General features: G+C 40.4%; 4 protein-coding genes across 8 annotated transcripts; 1 reads left to right on the plus strand and 3 right to left on the minus strand.

Annotated features, from left to right (window-relative positions):
- Positions 1-2,142: 2,142 nt before the first annotated feature.
- Positions 2,143-3,441, minus strand: LOC119551364 (involucrin). Its single transcript, XM_037860685.1, has one exon. It carries the CDS (start codon positions 3,303-3,305, stop codon positions 2,193-2,195), a length of 1,113 nt encoding a protein of 370 aa, XP_037716613.1. The 5' UTR covers positions 3,306-3,441; the 3' UTR covers positions 2,143-2,192.
- Positions 3,442-3,578: 137 nt separating this feature from the next.
- LOC119551363 (probable elongator complex protein 2) lies at positions 3,579-6,432 on the minus strand. The gene is made up of 6 exons (XM_037860684.1): positions 6,208-6,432; positions 5,369-6,152; positions 4,755-5,312; positions 4,398-4,701; positions 3,797-4,294; positions 3,579-3,734 (listed from the first exon to the last, which is right to left on the minus strand). Exons 1-6 carry the CDS (start codon positions 6,328-6,330, stop codon positions 3,620-3,622), a joined length of 2,382 nt encoding a protein of 793 aa, XP_037716612.1. The 5' UTR covers positions 6,331-6,432; the 3' UTR covers positions 3,579-3,619.
- A 298-nt stretch (positions 6,433-6,730) lies between these two features.
- LOC119549213 (ARF GTPase-activating protein GIT2) lies at positions 6,731-11,434 on the plus strand. The gene is made up of 8 exons (XM_037857071.1): positions 6,731-6,866; positions 7,058-7,958; positions 8,547-8,703; positions 8,770-8,855; positions 8,917-9,189; positions 9,556-9,746; positions 9,815-10,211; positions 11,090-11,434. Exons 2-8 carry the CDS (start codon positions 7,083-7,085, stop codon positions 11,291-11,293), a joined length of 2,184 nt encoding a protein of 727 aa, XP_037712999.1. The 5' UTR covers positions 6,731-6,866; positions 7,058-7,082; the 3' UTR covers positions 11,294-11,434.
- On the minus strand, positions 11,421-24,238 carry LOC119549212 (mannosylglucosyl-3-phosphoglycerate phosphatase). 5 transcript variants are annotated; one of them, XM_037857067.1, is made up of 11 exons: positions 24,076-24,238; positions 21,414-21,524; positions 17,324-17,528; positions 16,449-17,076; positions 16,296-16,382; positions 14,916-15,479; positions 13,773-14,287; positions 13,051-13,290; positions 12,893-12,988; positions 12,759-12,829; positions 11,421-12,677 (listed from the first exon to the last, which is right to left on the minus strand). In XM_037857067.1, exons 3-11 carry the CDS (start codon positions 17,516-17,518, stop codon positions 12,617-12,619), a joined length of 2,457 nt encoding a protein of 818 aa, XP_037712995.1. In that variant the 5' UTR covers positions 17,519-17,528; positions 21,414-21,524; positions 24,076-24,238; the 3' UTR covers positions 11,421-12,616. The 5 variants fall into 5 exon arrangements, with proteins under 5 accessions (XP_037712995.1, XP_037712996.1, XP_037712997.1 ...); XM_037857068.1 differs by having other exon boundaries at positions 17,324-17,531; XM_037857069.1 differs by lacking the exon at positions 17,324-17,528.
- Positions 24,239-25,680: the final 1,442 nt, after the last annotated feature.

Below are 25,680 nucleotides of genomic sequence, written 5' to 3' on the forward strand. Positions count from 1 at the left end.
AGACCGTTAAAGGTGTGAAGGAAATTCCACAGCACCTGCTTCATAGTTTTGCATCCTAATCCTCCGACCGGATCCTCAAATATCACATTTTTCCTTAGAAGCTCGTAGTTTCCATGATATTGAAGCGCATTTTGTTGCAGTAGAGGAAAGATTGGACGTCAAGTCAAACAAAAACTATGGCAAGCAAACAGAAAGCGCAACCCAAGCGAAATCCACTACTGACACACATGCAAACGAATGGAGAAGGGGAGCAAGCAGGACGAAGGATGCATCCTATAGGACGCAGGATGTATGATGCTGGAATCTGGATGGTGGATTCTGGATGTGGTGCTGTTAAGGAGGGGGAGAATATGTGTTTACACATGTTATGGCTAGAATGGCTTCAGCTTCCACTGCTCCAGTGGCTGTCAGCAACTCTTGGGCACGTTCGCTGCAATTGAAACTTAAACTTTTTCCGCAGAATGCAAAATTGTTGCAGCAATAACAAATGGCGGGGCTAAGAAAATAAATAAAGTGCGGAATAATGCCACAGCACAATGCAAGTTGAACAAAAGTTTCTGGTGCAAATGCATGAATGTATGGATTTTTGTGTGCAACTTTCAGCGGAAACGGAAACGCGTGTAGCGCCATTGCAATGGCCGCTTTGTTTGCCAATATTTGACTCAAAATAAAACGCGTGCGAAAAAATGAGACTGGGAGAAATCTTTCTTGCTTGGACTAAATAAATATATTTATAAACAGTAACCTCTCAAAAATTATATTTCGATATTACAATTTTAAATAGATAACTTATTACCCTCAACATTTAAGAGTTTTTAAGTCTTTAATCAGAAAACATAATATTTTCCAAAGTGCACTGCACTTTTAAAAGTAATGAATTAATTTAGCATAATTCTAGATTAAATACATTATAATATCTTTTGAAAAGTCCATAAAATATACTATTATTTTTGACGGTAGGGATAAACAAAATTTTATTATTAGGGAAAGAAAAGGCACTGATAAAGATATTGAAATATTATTAAAAGTTATTCTAATTTTTGATAAAATATTGTTAAGAAGAAACTATCATCAAATAATATTTTTAGAAAAAGGAAAGAAACCAAGAAATATAAATATTAAGTCATTCCAAGGTCAAGGGTCAAAAAGTATCGTTAAGAAGAAACTATCAACTAATAATATTTTTGGGGAAAGGAAAGGAACCAAGAAATATAAATATTAAGCTATTCATATTTTTAACCGGGGAGTTATACAAGCTCAAGGATTACAAAGTATTTTTGAGAAGAAACTAACTTTGAACAACTCGCCTAAAAACCAATTTAAAGACAATTTGTTCAGGTGTAATCCCCGAAATAAAGCAATCATGGTGGCGAATTTTTTCCCGATTTTTCCATCAGCACGGTGCGGTGTTGAACGAGCGTCGAAGGAACCCCCGGATCCATCGAGCTGCGAGCTGTGAGCCGCGAATTGGGAGCCACGGGGCCGGAATGGCACTTCCCCACGGGATATTGCCCGTCTCTGAATAGGTGCGAGGACAATCGACCTCCGACGTGGCCTAAATGCAATTCAATAGTTAACTTTCTACCCCATTGTGGCAGCCGGAACAATGCAGATTTATGCGCTTATCTATGTGGTGGGTTTGGTTCAACGACACTCCATTCGCCGGCAAAGAGATACAGATAGATGGAGTTATATAGATATAGAAGTGGAGTTTGTGGACTGCACGAAAACATAATTAAAGTGCCAGCGAAAGATGGCCGCCAGCCAATTAACCGCTCTGCTCCACCACCATCTCCAACCCAAAAAACTTTGGACAACAATGGTGTGCTGCAGCTGAAGCTGAGGCGAGAAGCCAATGGCAATCATAAAGTCAGTTGGAGCACGGAAATTGCAAGCTGCGGTTTAAAAGGTGGCACGCTCTGGCCATAACTCAGCACCCAGCGGCACTACGGACTCCTCCTCCTCCTGATCCCTTCCAGAGCTGCTGTCTTGGCCCAAAAAACTATGCAGCACCAGCTAAACGGAAATTGCAAACTGCGGCTCCTTGTGCTCACTTTCCCGACCATTTTTATTTATTTCTCATTTTACAAGCACCTTGGGTCGACGACTGGCCCATGTGAAAACGCTCTCTCTTTGCAATTATACATATTTAATGCTTTTGGTTATATGGATACATTTTCGGTTCAGACGCTCTATTGGCGCAGGTTGAGGTTGAAGTGCTGGTTCTGCAGATAGGAGATGGGTTTGTCCTCCTGAGCCAGTTCGATTTGCTGGGGATGCTTCTGGTGATGATCGGCGGAGACCTCCATTTGTTGGGGCTTCACTCCCAGAGAAACCAAGTGTCCCTGGGCGGAGTTTTCCTGCTGGTGCTGCTGCTTGACCTCAAAGTGGTGATTTGGGGAGGAGTGTTGCTCCTTGATCTCAACCTCCAAGTGCTGGGGACGATTCTGCTCCACGGGCTTGATTTCCAGCTCCATCTGGTGATTTGGCGAGGAGTGTTGGTCCTTGATCTCAACCTCCAAATGCTGAGGACGATTCTGCTCCATTGGCTTCACACCCAGAGAAACCAAGTGTCCCTGGGCAGAGTTTTGCTGGTGCTGCTGCTTGACCTCAACCTCCAAATGCTGGGGACGATTCTGCTCCACGGGCTTGATTTCCAGCTCCATCTGGTGATTTGGCGAAGAGTGTTGCTCCTTAATCTCTACCTCCAAGTGCTGGGGACGATTCTGCTCCATTGGCTTCACACCCAGAGAAACCAAGTGTCCCTGGGCAGAGTTTTGCTGGTGCTGCTGCTTGATCTCGAATTCTAAGTGCTGAGGACGATTCTGCTCCACAGGCCTCATTTCCAATTCAACCTGATGATTTGGAGAGGAGTGTTGCTCCTTGATCTCTACCTCCAAATGCTGGGGACGATTCTGCTCCACTGGTCTCATTTCCAAGTTAAATAAGTGCCCCTGGGCAGAGTTTTGCTGGTGCTGCTGCTTAATCTCGAACTCCAGGTGCTGAGGTGGCTTCTGCTCCTGCTCCACCTGATGATTGGGATACAAGTTTGGGTGGTGCTGCTGGTTCTCGACCTCCAGATGCATCTGCTCCGCGGATTCCACTCCCATTTCAACCTGGTTGTTCGACACACCATAGTGATGTTGTGACTGAAACTCCATCTGCAGAGGCTTTTGAACCGCTGGACGCACCTGCGCGAATATATGAGCGTACGGGTCCTGTTCAGGAACAGGCTTTGGCATCAACCTCAGTGGCGGAGCAGCCAAAACGGTGCTGATCAGTGCCAAAACAATAGCTGCCTTCATCTTGAATATCTTACAATAGACTGTGAATCCAGCTACTTTAACATTCCACTTAAATACCCGAATCAAAGTGCTTGCATAGCCAATATTCTGCAGCTAATTAGGTGTCAATAACATGTTATCATGGCACGTAAAACAGAAGCCCATGGGGAGAATCCCGAGCACAGCAAATTGCCAAAGATTAGATAGCGACATTCAGATAAATCAGGCGAGACGTGAAGAGACCCATCCCATTTTCCACTCTGTCAGCCGATGACTTCTAATTAAACACAGCGATTGAAGTTAATGAGGCTAGTTTAATGCACGGGTAGTCAAGTTCATGAGAGCTTTATGTCGTAGATGCGAACCAAATGATCCTCGCCGCAACTCGCCAGCTGAAGTGGATTTCCAGGTCGGAACTGCAATCGCCGAACGGTGAGATGGTGGGCTTGGCTAAGAATATACAAAGTATAAGTTTATAATAAACCATATTAATAATAGAATTTATAGCCCACCTCTTATTCAAATCCCTAAGCAACTTCCACTCTCCCCGAGACAACTGATATATCTTTATCAGCCCGGTTTCGGTGCCCAAGGCCAGAATGTATGTGTCATCTGTTCCGCTTAGATAATTACTGGAAAAAGCCACAGCCGTAATTGACTCATTTTTGAGTTCCAAAACTGCGGCCGCCTGCCAGCCATTTAGTGAAGATTCCTTGCAGTCCTCTCCCTTTTTCCATGCCACCACTTTGCCATCCCTTGAGCTGGTCACAAAGAGTCGGCCATCGTGCGACCAATCACAAGACCAAATGATGCGTGTGTGTACTCCATTGGATTTGTCCGTACTGGCCACCAGTTGGTAAGCCCCGGAGGAGTCCTGCCTCTCGTAGAGACACCAGCGACGATCCCGGGAGACGGACAGCAGGTAACGCGCATCGGGGGAGAAACTCAGCTGGGTGACCGTCAACTGATGGCCACTCAGCTTCTGCAGCTGTTTCCAGTTCGAGGGGTTCCTAAAAGTAGGTAAATGTTTTAGAGACTTTTAAATACATGTTTTTAAAAGAAGACAAGTCCTGCTGCCTTGACATATTCTTCCATTTACACCCTTCTACCCACCATAGAATTATCTGAGCATGCTCGGCATTGCTGGCCTTGCAAGTGGAGGCCAAGACGGAACCATCGGCAGTGGCGGCCAAGGCAAAGATTTCGTAACCATGGCCATACAGCTTCTGCAGCTCAGGCCAAAGTGTATTCTGCATTAAGGTCTCCTCCTGCGGTGGCGTTTCCAAAGTAATGGGCACAAAGTAATTATCGGGATACTCATCTTTGCCTTTGCCAGACGACTCTTGGTCGGTTTCTACTTTATAGACCGCCTTGTTTGATAAACCAAGAGAAGGCACGGAGGCTCCTTTGGGCAGAGCTAAATAATAAAATAATAATAATTAAAATACTTTGACCCAACAGATAACTTACAATCCAGTAGGGCATCACCAGCCTCATCGTTCTTTATCCCGCTGATGTGACGAAAGTTTTCAATAAAGTTCGCTGGCGCCTGAAAGGTGCGCACAATCTTTTCCTCGGCGCCACTGGCGAATTTATAGCGCGACAGCAAAGCCAATGCCTGCATATCATAACCATGAACCTGTGGACGCGCCAGTTCATGCCAGGTGGGATTAGCCTCAGCCTGCAGCCAAGGAGCATGCAGACGCGTTGTTTGATCCGCTGAGACGGTCATCAAATAGGCGCCATCATGTTCCCAGGCCAGATCCCTCACCTCGCCGTAATGACCGCCCACAATGACATTGGAGGTCCAGAGTTGCGGGCGTTCTGGATCCTGATTCCAGATGTGAAAGCCACCCTGGTAGCTGTGGGCCATGATCGAGTGCCCGTCGCCGGAGAACTTGCCACCAAAGAAGCCCATCGAGTTGCCGCCCACTTCGCCAACGCGCACTTGCTCCAGCCAAACGCCCTGCTCCGTGGGGGCCCAAACGATGAGGGTTTTGTCAATGGAGGCGGAGAGAAGGCGTAGTTCTGCAAGTTAGAGGTTTTTAACAGGGTTTTCGAATAGTTCTAAGGACATAACCTACCCTGTTCCTCCGTCTTGTGCCAGTGAACACCATAAATCCATCCCTCGTGGCCGTATAGAACCGATTCCAGACTCACAGCATACCAGGCCTCCCTGCCCAGTTGCAGAATCTTCTCCTCCACCTTTATCTCGGCTTCATTCTCGCTTAGCTGCAGCAGATCGATGCGATTCTCCCGCATTTGCTCCTCACTGCGCGGCGCAATCCTCCAGAGACGAATGAAGTTATCCTGCGAGACGCTGGCCAGCAGCAGGTCCCCGCCATCGTCGATAAAGTCCAGCCCGCGAACCCAATCTTCGTGACCGAGAAGCTTGTGAACGCGTTGGAACTGCAGGCCCAGTGAATCGCCACCACCTGTGGCTTCCAATTGCTCCGTCCACAGGGAAACCGATTCGTCATCGCCACTGAAGGCCAGCAGGACATTGTTGCTCTTGGGCAGCAGCTCCAGGCGCAGGGAGAAGCAGAATCCTCCAGCAAGGGATATCGTTTGGAAGCACACACAAGTGTCCTCCTGGAGTGACCACAATTTGATGGTGCTATCTGCCGCGGCGGTGGCCAGAAGCCAGGAGCCATCCTGTCGACGCACTCCATCCACTGCGTTTACCCCACTTGTGTGTCCTTTTAGGGGAATGCTCTTGGTGGCTCCCGTTTCTCCAAGTTCCCAGAAAATCGCATTTCCATCATCGCCACCGGAGATGAGTTTGCCGTGATCCAACCACTTGACGGTGTTTACCCGCTTTGCGTGTTCCACCAGGGTGAACAGGATCTTGGCCGAGTTGCCCTGGAACTGGTTAAAGCAATAATAATATTACATATTTTACTTAGAAAACTTGATGTCCCACCTTTGGATCCATTATCGCTATGGCATTGCAGGCTCCATAGGCAATCCAGCCATTTGGACCCCAATCCGCGCATTCCGTGCAGCGATTGCAGGCCACCGAGGTGTATAGGTTCTCCACCTGCATTTTATAGTAGTTAATGTATCTTTTTCAGCTTTAATTACAATTAAAACACAATTAAAAGTCGGCGAAATTTGTTTTGTTTTGGCACATGTGCTCCAAAAACTACAGTGCTTGTCAAACTGTCTCAGCTGTTGATAAACATATGTTTGCTTTTGCCAAGTGCAAGCGAGACAACTATATGTTGCAGTTAAAGTTGCCAGCTCGGTGGAAATTTGTGTGACTGTGAAATAACTTTAAGACATCTGGCAAGGCTGCTTTAAAATGGTAGCACTTTTTTGCTCTTATTTTGTTTTCGGGTCTTAAAACCATTTTAAAAATTTGTTTATATATACTTTAAAACATTTTTATTTTATTTCAGGCATTAAAAATTGTAAAGCAACTCTTAAAACGGCAATAAACAACGGAAACGTTGCCACTTTGAATCTGGCGCTTAGCCAGTACCACCACCTGGTCACACTGGCTGGCAGAGAAAAATAAAACAACTGGTGAAAAAGCAACCACAAATGTTTTCTACGGCGACTCTCGGCGTTTAATTAAAAGTAATTTTCCTAATTGAGGCCCAGGGGTGAGCCCCAGCCGCTGGCATTTGACCTTTGGCAGGCAGGCATTTCGGTTTTCCAAACGGAGCACAGAGCACAGTTTGCAACTGACTCACGAAGGAGACGGAAGCCACTTGAGTTTTTTCGAGTTTCTCAACTTCACTGTTCTATTTTTTCTATCTCCCCTGCAGACTGTGAGCGTTTTTGGAATGCTGAATGTGTTTCGCCAGCAGCATCATCGAAGCGCACAGGAAGTTATTTATAGCGCCGCCGGATTTGGATCATACCGATCCAGCCACGCCCACGATTTCCAACCGAATCAAGATGCCGAGGGGGAAATCCCGCCTGCAGACCGAAGTCTGTGGCGATTGTGGAGCTGGTGATCCCTCCTGGGCGAGCATTAATCGTGGCATCCTCCTCTGCGCCGACTGCTGTTCCGTGCATCGCAGCTTGGGCAGGCACATCTCTATAGTGAAATCACTGCGCCAGGGAAACTGGGAACCATCAGTGCTGAACTTTGTGAACTCCCTGAATGCCCATGGAGCGAATAGCGTTTGGGAGCACCATCTGTTGGATGGCAGTAGTGGTTCGGCGGGGGGCAAACACCTGCCCCGCTGGCGTAAACCCTCTCCCAAGGATGCATTGCATCCCACCAAATCCGATTTCATCAAGGCCAAGCATGTCAACCTTACATTTGTGCTAAAGCCCAGTCTGCAAGACGATGATGATGGTAATGGTTCCATGGGCAGTCTGGAGCAAGAACTGAGCCGTCAACTCCATGCCAGCGTGAGGACCAGCAATCTGGAGACCTCACTGCGCTTCTTGGTTCAGGGGGCAGATCCCAACTACTATCACGAGGACAAGCTATCCACGCCACTGCACATGGCAGCCAAGTTTGGCCAGGCATCGCAGATCGAGATGCTGCTCATCTATGGCGCCGATGTGAACGCTCTGGATGGCAATGGGATGACTCCGCTGGAGCTGGCCAGGGCCAACAATCATAATACCATCGCCGAGAGACTGCTGGAGGCCATGTACGATGTTACGGACAGGATCATCACCTTCTTGGGCGGCAAGAAGCCAGATCATGCGGTGAGTTCGGGGGTCTTTCAGGTATAGGACCTTTTTTGCGTGAGATCTACCAGACTGCTGGAGTTTTATTTGACTTGAGGAGCCCTTCTAAACTATCTGTGATTCATTGAGTATGTGTAGCTCATCTAGTAACTCATAAAGCTCACATAGAATCTCATATAGCCTAGCGAGTTATAAAAACATCAAACTGAATATGTTATAAAAATTATGTACATACTACACTTATTAAGAAAGCTTTACTTTCGATTTAACTTAGATCCTTAGATCCCTTTATTTTCCAATCATGAGTTTTTTTGCTTTAAGTAAGCAATCGCATTACATGAAAGTAAGATCCTTAGATCTCCAATAATTTGGCCTACTGATAGTTCAACTTAAAGGAAACCCTTAAAATTTCATAACTTAGTGTTAAAAACACTTTCTTTATTGCATTGCTTCTAATCTATAGTGACTCATAAAGAGCCAAACAAATTCTGACTTTGATATATAGAGCCATAAGTGCATGAGTAATTATAAAAGGGACTTTGCCATCATCCATTTACTTATTTTAATCGTCAACTAAATCATAATTTACTGATTTCTTCACCCCAGAGTGGACGCCACATGATTATACCGGATGCCAATGGCGCCGACATAAGCGAGCAGCTAAAGATTGCCCGTGGAAAGTTGCAACTTGTGCCAAATAAGATGTTCGAAGAGCTGGTCATGGACCTTTACGATGAGGTCGACAGACGAGAGTGCGAAGCCAGTGAGTAGTATTTATAAAAAACATATTTGTTTCAATAAAACTAATCTTATACTTATAAAACTTCAGTCTGGTCGACGAGTACCCTGAATGCTGATCATGCAACTGTGCCATTTTTACCGGCTAATCCATTTTTGAGCGCCACGCGCAATCAGGTTTGACCTCGCTGTCCACGAACGAATCAAATCTTTATTCATTGACATGTTTTCGCCACAGGGTCGTCAGAAATTGGCACGCTTCAATCGCGCCGAGTTCACTGGTCTGCTGACCGATGTGCTTGTCGACGCCATGAGACGGCAGAATATGGCCAATCTGCGTCCATTGGATGCCCCATTGCCGGGGCATCAGTCACTGCAATCTCTGCCGTATGCCAACAACTCAATATTTGAGCAGGGCGTGTACGATCCGAACCTGTCGGACGACGAGCCCATCTACGATCCGGTGGCCAGCGATGATGATTATGCGCCAGTGCCGCCAATGGCCCAGCAGGTAAACCTAATGCGGCAAAAGATACTCAAGCTGAACAATAGCTTCGGCTAGAAGCGTAAGCCAAGACTGACACTTAGACACCCCGTGCTGTACCCATTGTGTTCATCCGTAGGCCAGGGCAATATAGCACCCTGATTTTAGGCAATCCAGTCGATTCCCAATGGTAGAGATCCAAATGTAGACCATAAGCCTCAATAAAACTAGATGATAATTGTGAAAGTTTGTAGTTTGAATACGCGTAGTTGTCCTGTGATTTGTTTGCTTTCCTTTTCTTCATTTGCTATTATATTTTATAGTTTGTATATATTTAGTTTCACCTAATTTATTGATTTATTTTCATTGTTTATTATTATTTCATTTGCATAGGCCATTGTGCATACTCCGCCGCGCAATGCGAATTCGCACAAGGAAATGGAAACGCTGCGCAAACAGCTCAGCGACTACAAGTCGGAGATCAATCAGCTGAAGAATGTGGTGCAGATGCTGTCCAGCGAGAACTCGCAGCTCAAGTCGAAGTTTTCGAGTGCCTCCAACAACAGCGTCTATGATGAGCCACTGTGAGAGTTTTTATTTGAATTGCCTTAACTTTTATTTTATGATTTAATTTTAATTTCTTTTGAATTAGTCGCATTGATCTGAGCTTGAGTAGTCCCGATACGGAGCATGAGCCTTTGTCGCTGCCCGAAGGTGGTACAACCAATGTGGAGAGTGGCTCCTCGAATGACTCCTCAAATCAGTCGACCATCAAGCGGCCAGCCAGCATGTACGAACGTCGTCTGGTTTCCAACGTGCCCAAGGGTCATACGGATATTCGGAATACCACCAGTATGTACCAAATGGCTGGCGATGGCAAGCCTTTCGGAGAGGAGGTCAAAGTGCGCTCTGATTTGGTCACTCGCTGTCTGAAGGAGCTTATTAGGGCCATGCAGCCAGTGCCGGAGGATCAAAAGCAATCGATTGCCCCACATGGAGAGTTCATCCGCAGCGCCGTGACTGATTTAATTGCTCTATATGCCAATTTGGTAAGATTAACTAACATAAACTTGGGGATTATGCAAAAATCTTTTCTAAAATTTGATGTGAAACAGCTACAAGCTTATATATTATTATATATAAGCAATCAATTTAGAGATTTGTGAAACTGTCCGCATAAATTAGAGATTTTTGCGATACCTCTTTGTATGCAAAGTACATAATATTATACAGGGGCATCAAAGAAACTGTCGACACTTTTAGGCTTGGCAACCAACCAACCGCCAACGGTGTCAAAGAATCTATAGTTTCGGCAAAGATCATAAAATACCATGATCCGGTCCAACACGTTCCGCAGTTAAGCGACTAGACCCCTAGACCACGGGCCATTGTTACGGCACGTTAGTCAGATATGACATTGAGCCTTTTTTCCAGAAGAGCATACGAAATGATATACTTAGACATGCTAATATATGCTAGATATGCTAGCACGTGCAAATAATCTAAAATAGACATCGCACTACAAGAATATCTTAAGTCCAGACCAAAAATGTTTCTGTACATTCCGTGATGTGGGCGCTGCTCATCCTAGAGTCTATATTATCTTTGGTTTTTGAGTAAATTTGGTCTGTTTTTAGGGAAATTTTTACCAAAGCACCTTATTTGCTTGGTTTTAATTCGACTGATTTCAGGGATATATTAGGATAGGATTTGTTAACTTTGGTGTCGGGGTAAATTTTGTCTGACTTTAGTGGAATTTTTTCAAAGCCTACTATTTGTTTGTTTTAATGTGTTTACTTATATTTGAACCGGTTTTTATCACACCGAGATTTACTTTTATGGAAAATTTGGTTGGAAGAGATTTCTGTGACACCCCTTGTTATGACAATATTTATGGTTGCCTTATAAGTATTATTATACATTTTAGCCACCGAATGCCAGCGACCCCACGCGCGAGACCCTCAAGCTGCTCACCCGCCAGAACATACTCATCCAGCACGAGTGCGAGAATCTGCAGAAGGCCATCGAGGCCGACGACAAGCAGGCCATACAGAAGAACACCTTGGAGGTGCGCGACTGCGCCTTCCACATTGCCAGTGCCATAAAGACCTTGGTGTTGCAGTTCTACTGAGGAGTCCTTAAAAAACACAAACGACCTAGAAGTTTAACTTACCCCTATTTGAAGTATTAACCAAACACTTTAGTGACCCGCCGCTGACTAACCAATGTGCTTCCGCCAATTAAAGTAAAACAGTGTCCCCATTTACATATAGTTTATGTATTTAATAAATGTTTACATAAATCAATGTACTTTGTTCAATATACACAAAATGCGTTCTTCTACGGGCTAATGGCCCATTGCAAAGTAGTTTGAAAATGTTGAAGGTCGTTAAAAGTGTTGAAAGATGTACGATATCTATATATATACTATATATGGGTCCATTATAATTGTAATAATCAGGTGCATTTTGAGCCTGTATATTGTTCACTTTAGTTAACTGTACGTTCTAAGCATGGACAATCAGTTAAGCACGGAGTTACATATATGTATGTGGCTTCCTCTACTTATTGTTTAACTTTGTGTAATTGCGTGGGTAGCTTTGTTTGCCTTTTGTTACTTAGCTTTTGTTTCTGATTTCCGGGTGGTCGTCAGTTTCGCAATCAGATTGCTATTCCTATGGACAAATAAACACTCTGGCTTTTGTTGCATCGTCGTCTGTGTTCTGGTGGTGTGCAAAAGTTCAAGGAACTATTTAAGATTAAAGCGTTTATCCATGAGTTTTAGCACGTTCTCTAAAAAATAATATATGCTGCTCGGCTGTGTTTAAGCGCTCCAAAAGTGTCCATAAAAATATACGTATCCCATTTTGTTTGACATTCAAAATGTTAGGTGCATTGTCTAAAATATTGCTTTACATTCACTTTACATCTGCTTGGCTCTTGAGTTTGCTAGTCCTCCTTGTTGTCGTCCAGTGTATTTTCGTTTTTTGCATACAACCTATAGTGTTTGATTGCGTTTGTGGACTCTGGATTTATAAAATCAGCTATTTGGAATATCTAGGGGAATATCTCAAAGCTCGGCTCAAACTCTGTTTTTTTTTTTGCTTCGTCTAGATCACAAAACATAGGGGCTGCTCAGTAATTACAGTATAATAATCAGTTGGTTGTGTAAATCAGTTGTATCTAACTAAAAGTAAATTAAACTAGCGGTAAGCTTTAGGTACACGTACTCACTACAGTCACATACATCATATACAATATCCATATCAATATCATGTTCATACATCTCGGGGCGGAAGTCTTACAAACGTTTACAACGAAACTTGGCCGAAAATAGAACGGAGGAGCGGTAACAATAAACGGTAATGGATATAGGACTCGATCCCACAGATCTGTCAACTAACTAACTACCTAATGGGTACATCATCGCTTTGCTTTTGTGCCTAAACCCTATTCAAATATTTTTCTCCACATCGGAATCTGTCCTTAAATCAAGTTGTCTACTCTTTTTGTAACTAGAAAAAAACGAAAAAGAAATAAAAAATAAAAAAATTAAATGCAAATTGTGAATTAAATGGCTTTCGGTAGTTCTTTACTCGTCCTCAGCCTCGGTGATTGTGGAATTCATGATGTGCGCATCCTTTTTGAACAGTAGCTGTCGATAATGCTGTGGGATAAAGAAAAGCTTGGCTTATCAATAGGTATAATCCAATAGTTGCCACTATCCCACCTCTTCGTTTTGTATCATAACGATACGGTGCTCCAATTGTGGTGCCAAATCGCAGGTGGACTGCTCCAGGTCGTCCAAGGAAGCCCGTCTTAGCATCTTTTTTGGATAGAGCCATTAAAACTGGAATCAAATATTATTTTTTATTTATTTTTACATACCTTCTGGGAATTGCCGTGCGTCAAATCCATCGACTTGTTGTGATGACCCACGGACAACTTGCGGATGGGTGATGGTCCATCCAGATCCATACTATCCAGGCACTGGACCAAGCTGTGCCTCCTGGAAAGTGTCACCAGGGACTGTCGGTGCTTTGTGTTCTGGCCACACTTTCGAGAATTTATGGCTTTGAAGTGGTTCTGCAGTGTGATCCCCAACTCTGGACAGGCATCATCATCCATCTGAAATGGAGGAGCGGTATCATTAAAACAAGATCATATAAAAGTTTTAATATACTAATATATCTCTAAAATATTATATTTTGTTTATAATCAAAAACATAATTTGTTTTTATAGATATCTTAGTAAATTTTTTCAAAACAAATATATTATCTACCGTACCTTAAAAAATATTTTTTTACAGATTTTGAAATAAAAGTTTTTAAGAATATTGAGCGATCAAAAATATTTTAAAGGTCAGAATTTAGTCTATATTTCCAAAACAAATACATGATCTATCATATTTTTAAATCTACTAAATAAGATGACTACACCACCTAAAATATTACTTGTTATCAAGAATATTATTTTATATTTTTTTAAAGATATCTTTAAAAGACTTTAAAATATAATTTTTTAAGTATACTCAAGGACCAAGAATACTTTAAGGGTCAGAATTAACAATAAAATATAAGTTCCAACCAATAATGAAAATAAGGCTCACCAGCACAGTGGCATCCTTGAACATGGTATAGCCATCGCATCCCATGAATATGTAGCTCTTGACGCACAGCTTGTAGGTTTGTTCCAAGTTCAGGTACTCGTCGCCCACTTGGATAAGCTGCGGATCGATACGTTTGCCGGGCTCTGCCTGTGGATTGAAGGCAAAGCTGATGCCCGACACTTGCGGAAATCGACCCTCCAGCTTTGGATAGGCAGACACACCGTTCTCCAGGGCCTTCCACAGTACCTGACCCTTGACCTCGAGCAGGATCAGTGGATCCCGCATGGGTATAACATTGACCAGATCGCCCATGGTGAAGGCACCCACCGGATGAACGCGATCCGAGCGGAAAGTGCCGCCATTTAGGATGACCACATCGGCTCCGACGGCGGCCAGCACCACGTCGCACACCCAGTTGCCCAGATTCGTCTCCTGGGTTCGTACTCGGGAAAAACGGCCATCCAACTCAACGCTAAACACGCCCATCACATCCGACAGCTTGCTCTCGATGAACTCTGTAATAAAAGAGTTTAAAATTGTTTAAAATTATGTTAGTCCAAAAAGAAAAAGTTAGTCTCATAAAATATAAAAAAAGTTGTATAAAAAAGTACGTCCTGATTTTGTACTATATTAAAAAAGTCTGTACTTATTGTAATAATTAATATTATAATGTTTTGGTATCCTCATGAGCTTTAAATCTATAATTTATAAAGATTAACTACAAGTATAATACTTTCGAAAGTAATTTTTAAATACTCATATTACTAAGATATTTTCGTAACTCAATAGTTTAAGATTTTATGAAAATGTTTTTGTTTTTGGTGCGGATTAAGTTACTCAATGGATGATGTCACCGTAAGATCTCGAGTTTTAAAACCACTTATAAGAATGTCAATAAAATCGTAAGATTTAAATTTTTGGGATCAAAGCATACGAGTACTAGTATTTAAGCACACTTTCTATATCTATTTAAGAGATTAAATGTTTAAGTAAGTCTGTAAACAGCTAGGTAAAGAAATTAATCCATTGAAGTAAAGATAAATTTAAAAAAATGTATATATCTTATCTAGAGGTTTCTGTGGGACCTAGACTAAATTTAAAAATAGTTCGGGTGATAATCTATTGCTCGTTCTGCCCACTTACTGGCATATTTGGAGAGTTCCTGCTTCAGTTCGGGATCCTCTGGAATTTTGGCCGTCACATCGAAGCACTTGACGTCCGTGGTGAAGTGCTCCCTGTTGGCGGCATCCCGTTCGATGGTGATCACCGAGAACTGCTGGAAGTCCGTGCCCGACTTGACGATCATCTTGCCATTGATTTCGGTCACCTCGCGGACGTGATCATGGCCACCGAGGATGATGTCTATACCATTGCAGTTCTCGGCCAGATTTATGTCGTTGGGGGTGCGCATGTGGGTGAGGGCGATGATGAGGTCACAGCCCTCGTTCCTCAGCTCGCGGGCCAGCTTGTTGCCCGCTTCCACGTAGTCGATGTAGGTCACCTCGTTGGGATCGATGGTCGGCAGGGTCTCCAGCCACTCCCGCTCCACCAGGCCAATTAAGCCGATGGATATCTGGTTGTGCAGTATGAAGTGCGAGATCTTGCCTCCGCCCAGGGGACGACCGGTCTCGTTGTCCACCACATTGGACATGAGCCAGGGGAAGTCCGTCTGCTTGATCAGCTTCACCAGCACGTCCAAGCCGTGATCTGGAATGGTTAATGGATAGGGAAATATTATATTTAACTGTTATATTTAATTTAAGGATTTTAAACTATGATTTTTAAAATAATTTTTTTATTTACGTAATAAGGGCCGTCTGCTTATCCGCAAGTAAAGTAAAGTAGGGATTAAACTTAGAAAATTTTTTGAAATATAGAGGTTTAAAGAAACGGCACCAAAAGACGTTTTATCATCCGCATGTTAAACTTAAAGTAGTTGTTAGTTCTATAAAAAGTTTGGAATTTTGTATTTTAAAACCCACATGAAGTTTATTATGCGGATGAGAAAACGTTCCTCAGTATATAAAATAATTAAGTAAATATGACCAGTAAACATGCATATACAATTTTCTTTATTAATTCTGTTAATTTCATATTAAATGTAAGCCTTAAAGTAGGTTTTAGTTCAATAAAATGTATCTATTTAAAATTTAATTTTAGTTTAGCATGCGGATGAGAAAGCGTTCCATAGTGCAGAAAATGATGAAGTAAATATGACCAATAAATATTGTATTTAAAATTATCTACCTTAGTTCTATTATTTTCATATTAAGTCATGACATTTAAATGTTTTGAATTTAGTTTAAATGAATTGAAATACGATATTACGTGAAGAGGTTTTAAGCCTAGCAAACGAATGGAAATTTGAAACCTACTTATAGTCCAACATGCAGGTTAAGTAAATGTAACCAATACATTATGTTTTATGCAATTAATTAAATATTCCTTTATTTTTAAATTTAACTATTCGATTTTTTTTAGAGTGTAGTAGTATCAGTGTTTGTAAACGTAGTAATAACCTACCAAAATCGTGATTGCCAAAGACGGCGCAGTGGGTTCCCACCGTATTGAGGACCGGAATCATCTGTTCGCCCTGGGTAAAGGTGCTCACTGTAATAAATAACAAAATATTTCTTAAGTAACTTAAACCTTTAAATCTATATTTCCAACACCTACACATGCTGGGCGAGAAGGCATCGCCGCTGAAGAGTACCAATGGATTCAGATGGGCAAAACTCTTGATGGCCGTGGCAAATCGGGCTGCCCCGCCCACGGGTTCCGTTTCCGCCATGGACTCGATATTGTAGACATCGTTGTAGTGCAGAATGGTCAGCGGCTTGTCCTCGCCCTCGGTCATTTTGAGCAGCTTCTTGGTCTTCTCCAGCTGCGAGGATATCGATGTGGAGCGGCCAGTGAGGCCTTGTGTGATTATACGTGAGCCGGAAACAGATCCCGAACCCGATCCTCGATGCCGGGGACTCTGGGGCTGACTGACGGAGGCGTAGGCTCGTGTGGGTCTCGTAAGGACTTCCCTGGCATCCAGTGGCGTCAGCGATTGACTTCCGCCTCCTCCTCCACCGGCGGCGGCTGTGGGGAATCCTTCCTCAGGATCCTCCGGTCCGAATTGCAATGTGGAACCACTCAGCGAGGCGGTGGCACTGGCCGGAGCAGCTGGAACTTCGCTGGAGGTGGGCGTGGTGGGAGTGGGCGTGCCCAGTGAAAGGTCCAGGGATCGAAAGTTGGGATTGCTGCTCTGCAGCATAGACAAAGTCCTCGTGCCGGCGTCTCGCACTTCAATGGAGGCCTGCAAAAGATGGATAAATATTTAATTAATAACTATGATCTCTTAGAGAAATATTTGATTGACCACATCGAAGGACTTCAGGGGCAACAGAAGAGTCAGGCGGGTGGATGCAACACAAAAGCTTAGGGGGTGCAGGAATATTTTTCTGGGGTGTGTAATACACTGTGTGTCGTGTGTGCTAGGAGGTAGTTCACATCAATACGGATCACATATTTGGATTTTTTTTTGATTTGGGTGTGGACAGAACCTGCTTCAGCCAGCCCACCACATTGCCCATGGCGGCGGCTCCTCCCGAACGGCTGCCGCCCGTCAAGTGGCTCAGGCGGCGAGTGGATCCATGGCCAGTGGGTGGTGGCGTTGTGGGCGGCACTCCTGATCCGGAACCGGATCCTGAAGCTCCTCCTCCTCCTCCTCCTCCGCCGTCGATTCCCGCATTGCTCATCCTACAGACGCTGCTTGATTGGGGAAGATCGAAATGGAAATGGCACACAAGAGATTGGTGATAGACTCCACTTGAGAGGTAAGCTTAATGGTACCTTTTCAGGATCTGATAGATCAGCTTGTTAAAAATAATATTTCGTGATAAAAGGCGCCTACTAAATAGAAAACTTGTCAATCTCTCAATAAAAAACTGTTTAGAAATTTGTTTAAGCTTCTAAAAAAGTATTTAAAATAATAATAGGGCACCTGTAAAATATTATCGTCTTCAAAAAATAGAAAACTAAATATTATAAATATTATAATATTTGAAAAATATTTTAAACCTACAAATTTTTTTGATAACTCAATTCATTATCACAAATTATAATGAGACTGGACAATTTGTTATCAAAGCGTTGGTGACCCTAAGTATTGTCTTAGGTTTAATGGAAATTTAGTCTAACATGACTAGAAATTGATTTCTAATGATTCTAAAACTTATTTTTATAATAAAACGTTTTAAAAAGATTATAAAACAAATCAACTACATTGGTATGCGACAGAAATCTCATCGAATTGAATTGGTAAACATTTTTGTATAGTACCCAGCTTATAAGCATAACAAAAAAAAAAGAACAAAATCATCAAAACATTATCGGAAAAAAATGTTTCACGATAAAAAATATATCTTAAAGGCTGCTTTGTATCTTATTCATATGCAAAAGGGTGTATTTATAAACATATAACGAGACATCACGTACGTGTAAATTGCATTGCATTATTTTTTCAGCTGCGATTTTGTACACTTGAGTGTCTCCGAAACAAGGGAGAATAAGGCGAACAATTAGCTGAGGTATCAGATCGAGAAAATATTTATGCATAGCTTTTGAGACAACTTACAAAACGCCTGGCAAACATCGAAAGCGGCTCAGACGCATTTTCAATCAATTAATAACACAATAAAAAGGTGAGAAAAAATGTCGTAATTTCGCGCTAAAAATAAAAACAAAACAAGAACCGCACCACTCGAAGTGCAAAACACAAATGCGATTGCTCAAAAGCAAAATGAATATTCTTCGATGCAAAAATATATATAAAAATAAACAAAACAATGATAAGGCTGAGAGCATAAAAGTGCAAAGTGAGAGGTACGAAACGAAAGTAAATAAATAGCGCAGAAGGAAATCAATTTTGCAACAAAGTGGAATTTGCTCATGACCTACAGATGGGGGACCTCTTTATTATTTGCTCTTATATCGCCAGTCTAGTCTGCGAAATGCCCCATTAACTCAGGGTGAAACAAAAGCAATCGGCGATAGAACAAAAGAGAGAGATTGAGTGTTAAAGTATCTCACAGATAGACTGTATCTCTATAGAGAACTAGAGAACTCATTGGGGCGCATTGACATTGATAATGAAAGCAACAAGCAGAAATCAACAAAGTGTCATCTAAGCAACACTCATACGCCACGTTGGCCGACGGGGAACAAGGTCAAATATGTTTGATGGCTGGTTGAACATCATCTCCAGGTCGTACATTAAGCCGATGGCCAAAGTTAAGCTGTGTATTTGGCCAGGACACGGGAAATGAATTGCAATTGGGGGCCAGGAAATGCGCAGAAATGGCAGAAGTGGATGAAATGACATCCTGAATGGATGACTGCAATTTTCAAATAACCTTCTTTGGGGCCATACGTGACCGGCAGAAAGTATCCAGCTTTAACTGGCTACAGTTGGTAACCAAAACCATACAATTGAAGCCAATCAGTAGACTATCAAATTATACCGACCACACTTTGTTTTATTCATTGCCTTAATTAATATTCCCACCGTATCGAATTATCTACACTGTTTATTTTCCCATGAAAGCGCGTATGTCAATGCCAATGTTTTGTTTTGTTTCGTCCAGAATTCCACTTTAATTGAATCCCCTGACCCGAACATAATTAATTTCATATTTTAGCTAAGTGCTGTTTACCCTGGAACCACATTTCAAACTGCATTAAATATGCTCATCAAGCGTTCATGCAGAAAATGTTCGGTGAAATTCAACGGAATACAAAGTGGCAACCGCAAAATCTCATTTCGGAATTTGCGCAGACCAAACAAAAAACCATAAATATTTGGTCGAACTTCGGTAAGCAAAGCTGCAGACACCCTCACACAATTTTATTTGCTTTTTCAGACTTACATCTGAAGAGGAATTATTGATTTTAAGGAAGATTACGATTGTCCACTTACTTACTTCTTGGTTGATATGGTTTTTATCCCTATATTTTAAAAGTAAGACGATTTATAAGATACGACTTTAAGTGTATTTGCTATGCACATGATGCTATATAATTTTATTAAATTTACTTCTCAAGAAAAATGATACATTCATAGGAATCTAACGTTTGTCTTATAAGTTCTAAGTTGAAATGGTTTATAACCCTTCATTTTTAATCGACTAAATCTAGTATCTAACCGTACTCAAAAAATAACAAAATAATAGTTTCAGTTATGTCTTTTATATCAGACTATCTATAAAGATAGTTATACTATGTATATATACCTCTTATAAGCATTTCGAGATTATAACCTAAAAATAACTATGGTATTTTACTTTTTCATATACATATCTTCTAATAAAACTAGTATCTAAGGGGATTTCATTAAATGTTAAATAATTCTTTGTTTTTTAGTGGTTTTAAAGTATTTATTTCTGTTCATATTAGATGAGACCATCCTTAAAGATGCTTTAATATTAAATATTTTTATATTTTTGTGATTTGTTATTAGTTATTAGTTTTTTATTGTTCTTTGTAAAACCGAAACCCTAGCGAAAAATCTAAGAACCATATTAAAAGGGTATTCATTCAAAAAATGAAATCAGAGCGCAATGAAATATGCATTTGGACCTGACAGCTTTGATTTACGAATGTGCAACAGTTGAAGAGGGATCTGAAAATGGGAATAATCTGCTCAAGGGCGACCCTTTTAAACCAACCTGCTGGAAAAAAGGATCCTGAATAATGTTTAAGCATTTCCAGGTACTTAATATTGCCACTCGTTCTGATTTTTCCAAGGATTTGGATCGGGATGAGCAGACAAGTGAAAAGTGAAAGTCGGAAGGAAAAAACAATTGCAAGCAATCAATTGGTGAAATCAGGCATGCAATTCGAATGAGTGTGTTTGTGTGTCTGACGGCCTTGACTTCTAGGCAAGGTAAATTTCTGGAGGGTGAGAGACACTCTAAGGCAAGGGTTAAGGGTCAATTGGCTGAAGGCTGAAGGAAGGTCGAGTCTCCCACTGTCGAGTCTCTGACTGTGAAGTGAGCAGAATTTCGCTTGCCTTGTTTTTCGACAAACCTAAGGACTTGCCCAGTTAACCAGGACACAATCACATACATTCACATACGAAAAAGTTACTTTCGCAACAGTTGGGCCAAAAGGTTGGGGCATGTTCTTGGTTTATCGCCGCAAAAGTTAATTAGCATATTACGTATACGTCTGATTGGCCCGTTACATTTTCATTTTGGGCCGAGGAAAACGGAAATGAAATGTGTAATGAGAAAAACGGAAACTCAAACAGCAACTCAGGAATAAATTATTAAGGGCATTTCCCAAATATTTGTGTAGCTAGAACACATATGGTTTCTATACACGCTGCAAAGTTGGCCTTATAAATAAACTTTAGTGATATTATTATGTTGTTTTATTTGTAGGAATCAAAATTAGCCTTTTAAAAGCACTTGCCCAACTATTTTAATACCACTCCAGTAGCCTTGGCATTTAATTTAGATCAATAAGTGCAGCGGGCGAAAGTTTTAATAACTCTCAGCTGAGATACCCAACTGCCACAAGCTCCACCCCTTTTAATTGCATAATTGATAATTTCACCTAACGGCTGCCAGTTACAGCCAGTTATTTACTCACTTGCGTGTAAGGTTCTGTGGGTCCTCCTTTCTTTTCCTCCCTTTCTCCGGTGTTGAGGAAAGGTTGCCCAGCAACTGATTTTCGGGTGGTTCGTTGTGGGATGCAAGCAAACTGCAAAAGTAATAAAACTTGCTGATTTATTCAGAAGAAGGGATACAAGAACATGTTAACTTTCCTTACTCGAACTTACAATTTATAATACCTAACTAAACTAACACTTTGCAAAATTTATTAATTTAGTGGGGATCTTATATTTTTTTATAACTTGTACTACTTTTGGGGTCAGAGCTAAGATTGCCTAGATAGTTTTTATAATTCAGGGGATTGTACTTTAAAGACGGATTACACATTTTAGTGCTTTAGAATTTAACACAAGCTATAAAAAAAAACTGTCGTTAAATAGAAAAGGCACATCTACAAAAAAAAATATAACAAATATTTTTAACATAAGGGGATATTTAATTACCTCAAGTTTTAATGCTTGGATAATACCATATATGAATGTTCTATACTTTAGTAGTTTGAGTAAATCGTAGTATCACTTTAGGAAAATATAAAATCTAAACAAACCCACTAAGCCCAACTGTAGTCAGTCCTTTAGCACTTCCCTTCCAAGGTTTTACGACCTTACACTACTTTGGCGGTAAAAACTTCCACAAACATTTATGGTCTATTTTTACTACCCTCCCCTCAGTTCGGGTTTCTTGTGGAGAACAGCAAACAAGACACCCATCACCACACATAGTATGACAGCCCCACACGCACCTTCACTTGACTTGACTGCCTTTTATAGTACTACACATATTATATATGTAGCTCCACACTCCACACTTCTCCGATTGCTGAAATTTCAAAGCCAAATATTCGATCACACTTGTTGTGGGTTTTTTGTTTACCTAAGTGGAAAGTCTTTAAATATATAGCGTGACTATCGAAAACTTTTTAACCTGATTGTATCAAGTATTTAATTACTGAACAGTTCTGTCAAAACGCCTTTAAGCATGTAAAACAATCAAATTGAATTTCAAAAGTTACTCCTTAGGGTTTTTGCTTTTAACGTCACCTCATCGATTGATGAACAATCAATCAAAATAGGTGACAAATTTGTTTTTGAATCGGTTTATTTTAAAAAGACTCTAAAAACTTGGAAAAGAAATCAGCTAGGCAATTATTCAAGGCCTAAAACGTAAGCTAATGAATGTGAATTTTTAGCCCATAATTACCATATATTTATATTTATTTTAAGGTCTTTTAGACTATACTATGTTATATATAGTATAATATATGGAATATTTAAAGCATTATACAAAAAAGACCACAGTTATACATTTTTGTTACTTTAAAAACCCAAATGACACACACCAAATGTGTTTTTAAGTACTTAATAATTGAGCACTTGATCAAAACGTCAGTCCGCAGAGAAAGTTTGAAAATGTGTCATTTCATTTGTTTATTTTTAAATAGAAATATATTTCGTAGTCTTCAAGGTGTACTATATGGAATATTTTAAAGAACTATACAAAACAGACAACGGTTAAAAAATTTTTTAAGTAATTAATAATTGAACACTTGATCAAAACGACAGTCCGCAGAGAAAGTTTGAAAATGTGTCATTTCATTTGTTTATTTTTAAATAGATATATATTTCGTAGTCCTCAAGGTCAAGCAACCTAGAGAAGACCCCGAAATGCGGTCACACTCCTTGAGTGAGCGTCCAAGACCCACTTATCTGTTGCCAAGTTCAAATGGCCAAAAACATGGCAAACATCAGCAAACACTTTTTTCGCCAAGAGCGGCACTTGTTGTAAAAACAAATGGTGTGTGGGTGTTTCGGGGGGTTTCAGGGGGTTATGTTGGGGTATTTGAGGACAGAATTCTCAAAATCAGCTGTGTTTTTGAGAGAAAAAGAGAGATTCTCTCTTTGGAGAGAGAAAGCTTTTTGATGAGGGGGCTGCTTTTTTAGCGCTCCCAATATTTGTAAGTCCTCTCTGGACTCTCCTAATAAGCACGTTGTTTGGTAGCTGTTATTATTGTTGCGTATTTTTTTTTTTGTTTTTGCTGTTGTCTTTTAAGTTAATATTTTAGAACGTGTTGAGCGACGGGCTTTCGCACACCACGTCATACACCCCATCCATATAACCATATTCCTTCATACATATATATTTATATCTTCGTGTCTGTGTGTATCATGCGTAATGTAATTTCATGGGGGTTACGAGTTTTGTACACTTGAACTTGCAGCTGTCCTCTGGCATATAAAAATAAACTGTTTATGCAGTTAACTTTTGGGCCGTGCTTTCGTTACCCCCGGTTTTGGATACAAAATTTCCATCTATCATTAATAATTCAACACACACAGTCCTGGTCTTGCGAAAATTATTATTCGCAATCATGCGAATTTTTCAATTGACATTTCCGCTATATTAAAATGTACACTTTTTTTACGAGGGGCAAATTTCACACTCAATTAGAACGCCTATCATATCACTTTCACTCTCATTTAATAAAATCATCACTTTCAATTGAGCTGATTTAAACCATATATAAACAGATTAACGCCTGATTAATCAATTAGCTTATTGGACACTGATAAGAAGGATTTCCCATTCAAAACGATTGCTTGCGATTCGCTTTTTTTCATTTACGTATAACCCGGACTTACAAAACCCTTTCCAAAATTTAAGTAGTTCCTTGAAGCCAGTGAAAAAATGCTGAGCCTGCTGAGTTTTTCTTCTTTTCTTGGTAAAAAATCTTCTGCGTAGCGAAAGGAATAGGTGCAGACGATCGAAACGCGGATATGGAAAACACCACCGTTCACATGGGAAGCAGAACTTTGAATGGCATCTTCCGCTTCTAGGTGAGCACGGTCAGAAAATAAGTCCAACATGTGGGAGAGCATGCGCCAGTCGAGAGAGCCCCTAATGGGCCCCTAACAGAAAAGCTCCCCTAACATTACTGGCCAAAACCATTCCCCCAAGCCAAGATCAGGTTAACATAGACCGAGCTTTATAGATAACCGAAATTTAAATCGTGACCGCCAAAAGGAAACGCATCCCAACTCCACAGAAATTAATTTAACCCTCCAAATCTAAACCTTTTAATATTTTATATATAGTATAATATTATATAATATAATATATAAAATTATACACATATTATATAATATAATTAATCAGTTTTAGAGACCGAGCTTTATAGCACGGATAGCATAGATAACCGAAATTTAAATCATGAGCGTCAAAAGGAAACCCATCCTAACTACTCAGAAATTAATTTAACCCTCCAAATCTAAACCTTTTTATATTTTATATAATATAATATAATATATAATAATATAATATAATATAATATAATGCAATATAATATAATATAATATATTTATAATATAAATTATCAGGTTTAGAGACCGAGCATGGTCTCGGATAGCGTAGATAACGGAAATTTAAATCATGAACGTCAAAAAAAACTCATCATAACTCCAAAGAAATGAAATTACCAGATCAAAACCTAATAATATTATATTGGTATATGATATAAATAAATAAAAAATATCTTACATATAGTATTATTTTTTGGGGTATTAATTTTAATTTGATAATAAAATAAAAACCTAATATTTATTCAGCTGAAAAATAAATTATAGGTCATCCCAAATGTTATAATTGTTTATAATTAAATTACTTTTTAAACGCCGCAAAAATTTAGTGATTTACTTTATGGGCCAAACCTAAATTTGCTTTTCCATTTGACTTACAGTCCCAAAAAAATCTCTCCATGACAATAAAACAGCATTTCAGATGAAATGAAAGGTGTTTAATATTATTTAATAATTTTTATTTATAGTACCTCACTTTAAAAATTACGTTATACCAATATTACATTAAATGTTGTTTGTTTATTACATGGGTTTTCGCTATTTCGTCTGTTACATAGATTGTTTTCAGTGTTTCTTTTTGGGTTTACATTTACCGTTTACAATAGATATTTTGCTGTATATGCATATTTGATAATCCAAAATGTGCTATAATATTGTGTGGTTAAAGGTTACTCTTACACATTTAGTTATCTTAAAATTTTAAATGTAATATTTTATTATTTTTACTCTTCTGTGATTCGCCTTCATTTTCGATTCTTCTTCAAGTTGCTGGGTTCATTTTTTAATTGCTCTTGCGACAATTTTAACAAGGTTATAATGATATTTTTTGTTTTATTGTTGATTTAACTCTTGTAGATGCTACTTCGTATGCTTTTATTAATTTACAATGAT

Source organism: Drosophila subpulchrella, chromosome 2R (assembly GCF_014743375.2).
Source record: "Drosophila subpulchrella strain 33 F10 #4 breed RU33 chromosome 2R, RU_Dsub_v1.1 Primary Assembly, whole genome shotgun sequence".
NCBI classification, from domain to species: domain Eukaryota; kingdom Metazoa; phylum Arthropoda; class Insecta; order Diptera; family Drosophilidae; genus Drosophila; species Drosophila subpulchrella.

What these genes read in the sequence shown, in the direction of transcription:
- LOC119551363 (XM_037860684.1), bottom strand. Translation starts at nt 6,330, where the DNA reads ATGCAGGTGGAGAACCTATACACCTCGGTGGCCTGCAATCGCTGCACG. An exon ending in TAGCGATAATGGATCCAAAG is followed by an intron (nt 6,153 to 6,207) that starts GTGGGACATCAA and finishes TGCTTTAACCAG; the next exon opens with TTCCAGGGCAACTCGGCCAA. An exon ending in GCACAAGACGGAGGAACAGG is followed by an intron (nt 5,313 to 5,368) that starts GTAGGTTATGTC and finishes TCTAACTTGCAG; the next exon opens with AACTACGCCTTCTCTCCGCC.
- LOC119549212 (XM_037857065.1), bottom strand. Translation starts at nt 18,434, where the DNA reads ATGCGTCTGAGCCGCTTTCGATGTTTGCCAGGCGTTTT. An exon ending in TGGTGGGCTGGCTGAAGCAG is followed by an intron (nt 17,077 to 17,323) that starts GTTCTGTCCACA and finishes CATCTTTTGCAG; the next exon opens with GCCTCCATTGAAGTGCGAGA. An exon ending in CTTTGGCAATCACGATTTTG is followed by an intron (nt 15,480 to 16,295) that starts GTAGGTTATTAC and finishes TAACCATTCCAG; the next exon opens with ATCACGGCTTGGACGTGCTG.
- LOC119551364 (XM_037860685.1), bottom strand. Translation starts at nt 3,305, where the DNA reads ATGAAGGCAGCTATTGTTTTGGCACTGATCAGCACCGTTTTGGCTGCT.
- LOC119549213 (XM_037857071.1), top strand. Translation starts at nt 7,083, where the DNA reads ATGTGTTTCGCCAGCAGCATCATCGAAGCGCACAGGAAGTTATTTATA. An exon ending in GCAAGAAGCCAGATCATGCG is followed by an intron (nt 7,959 to 8,546) that starts GTGAGTTCGGGG and finishes TCTTCACCCCAG; the next exon opens with AGTGGACGCCACATGATTAT. An exon ending in AGCGTCTATGATGAGCCACT is followed by an intron (nt 9,747 to 9,814) that starts GTGAGAGTTTTT and finishes CTTTTGAATTAG; the next exon opens with TCGCATTGATCTGAGCTTGA.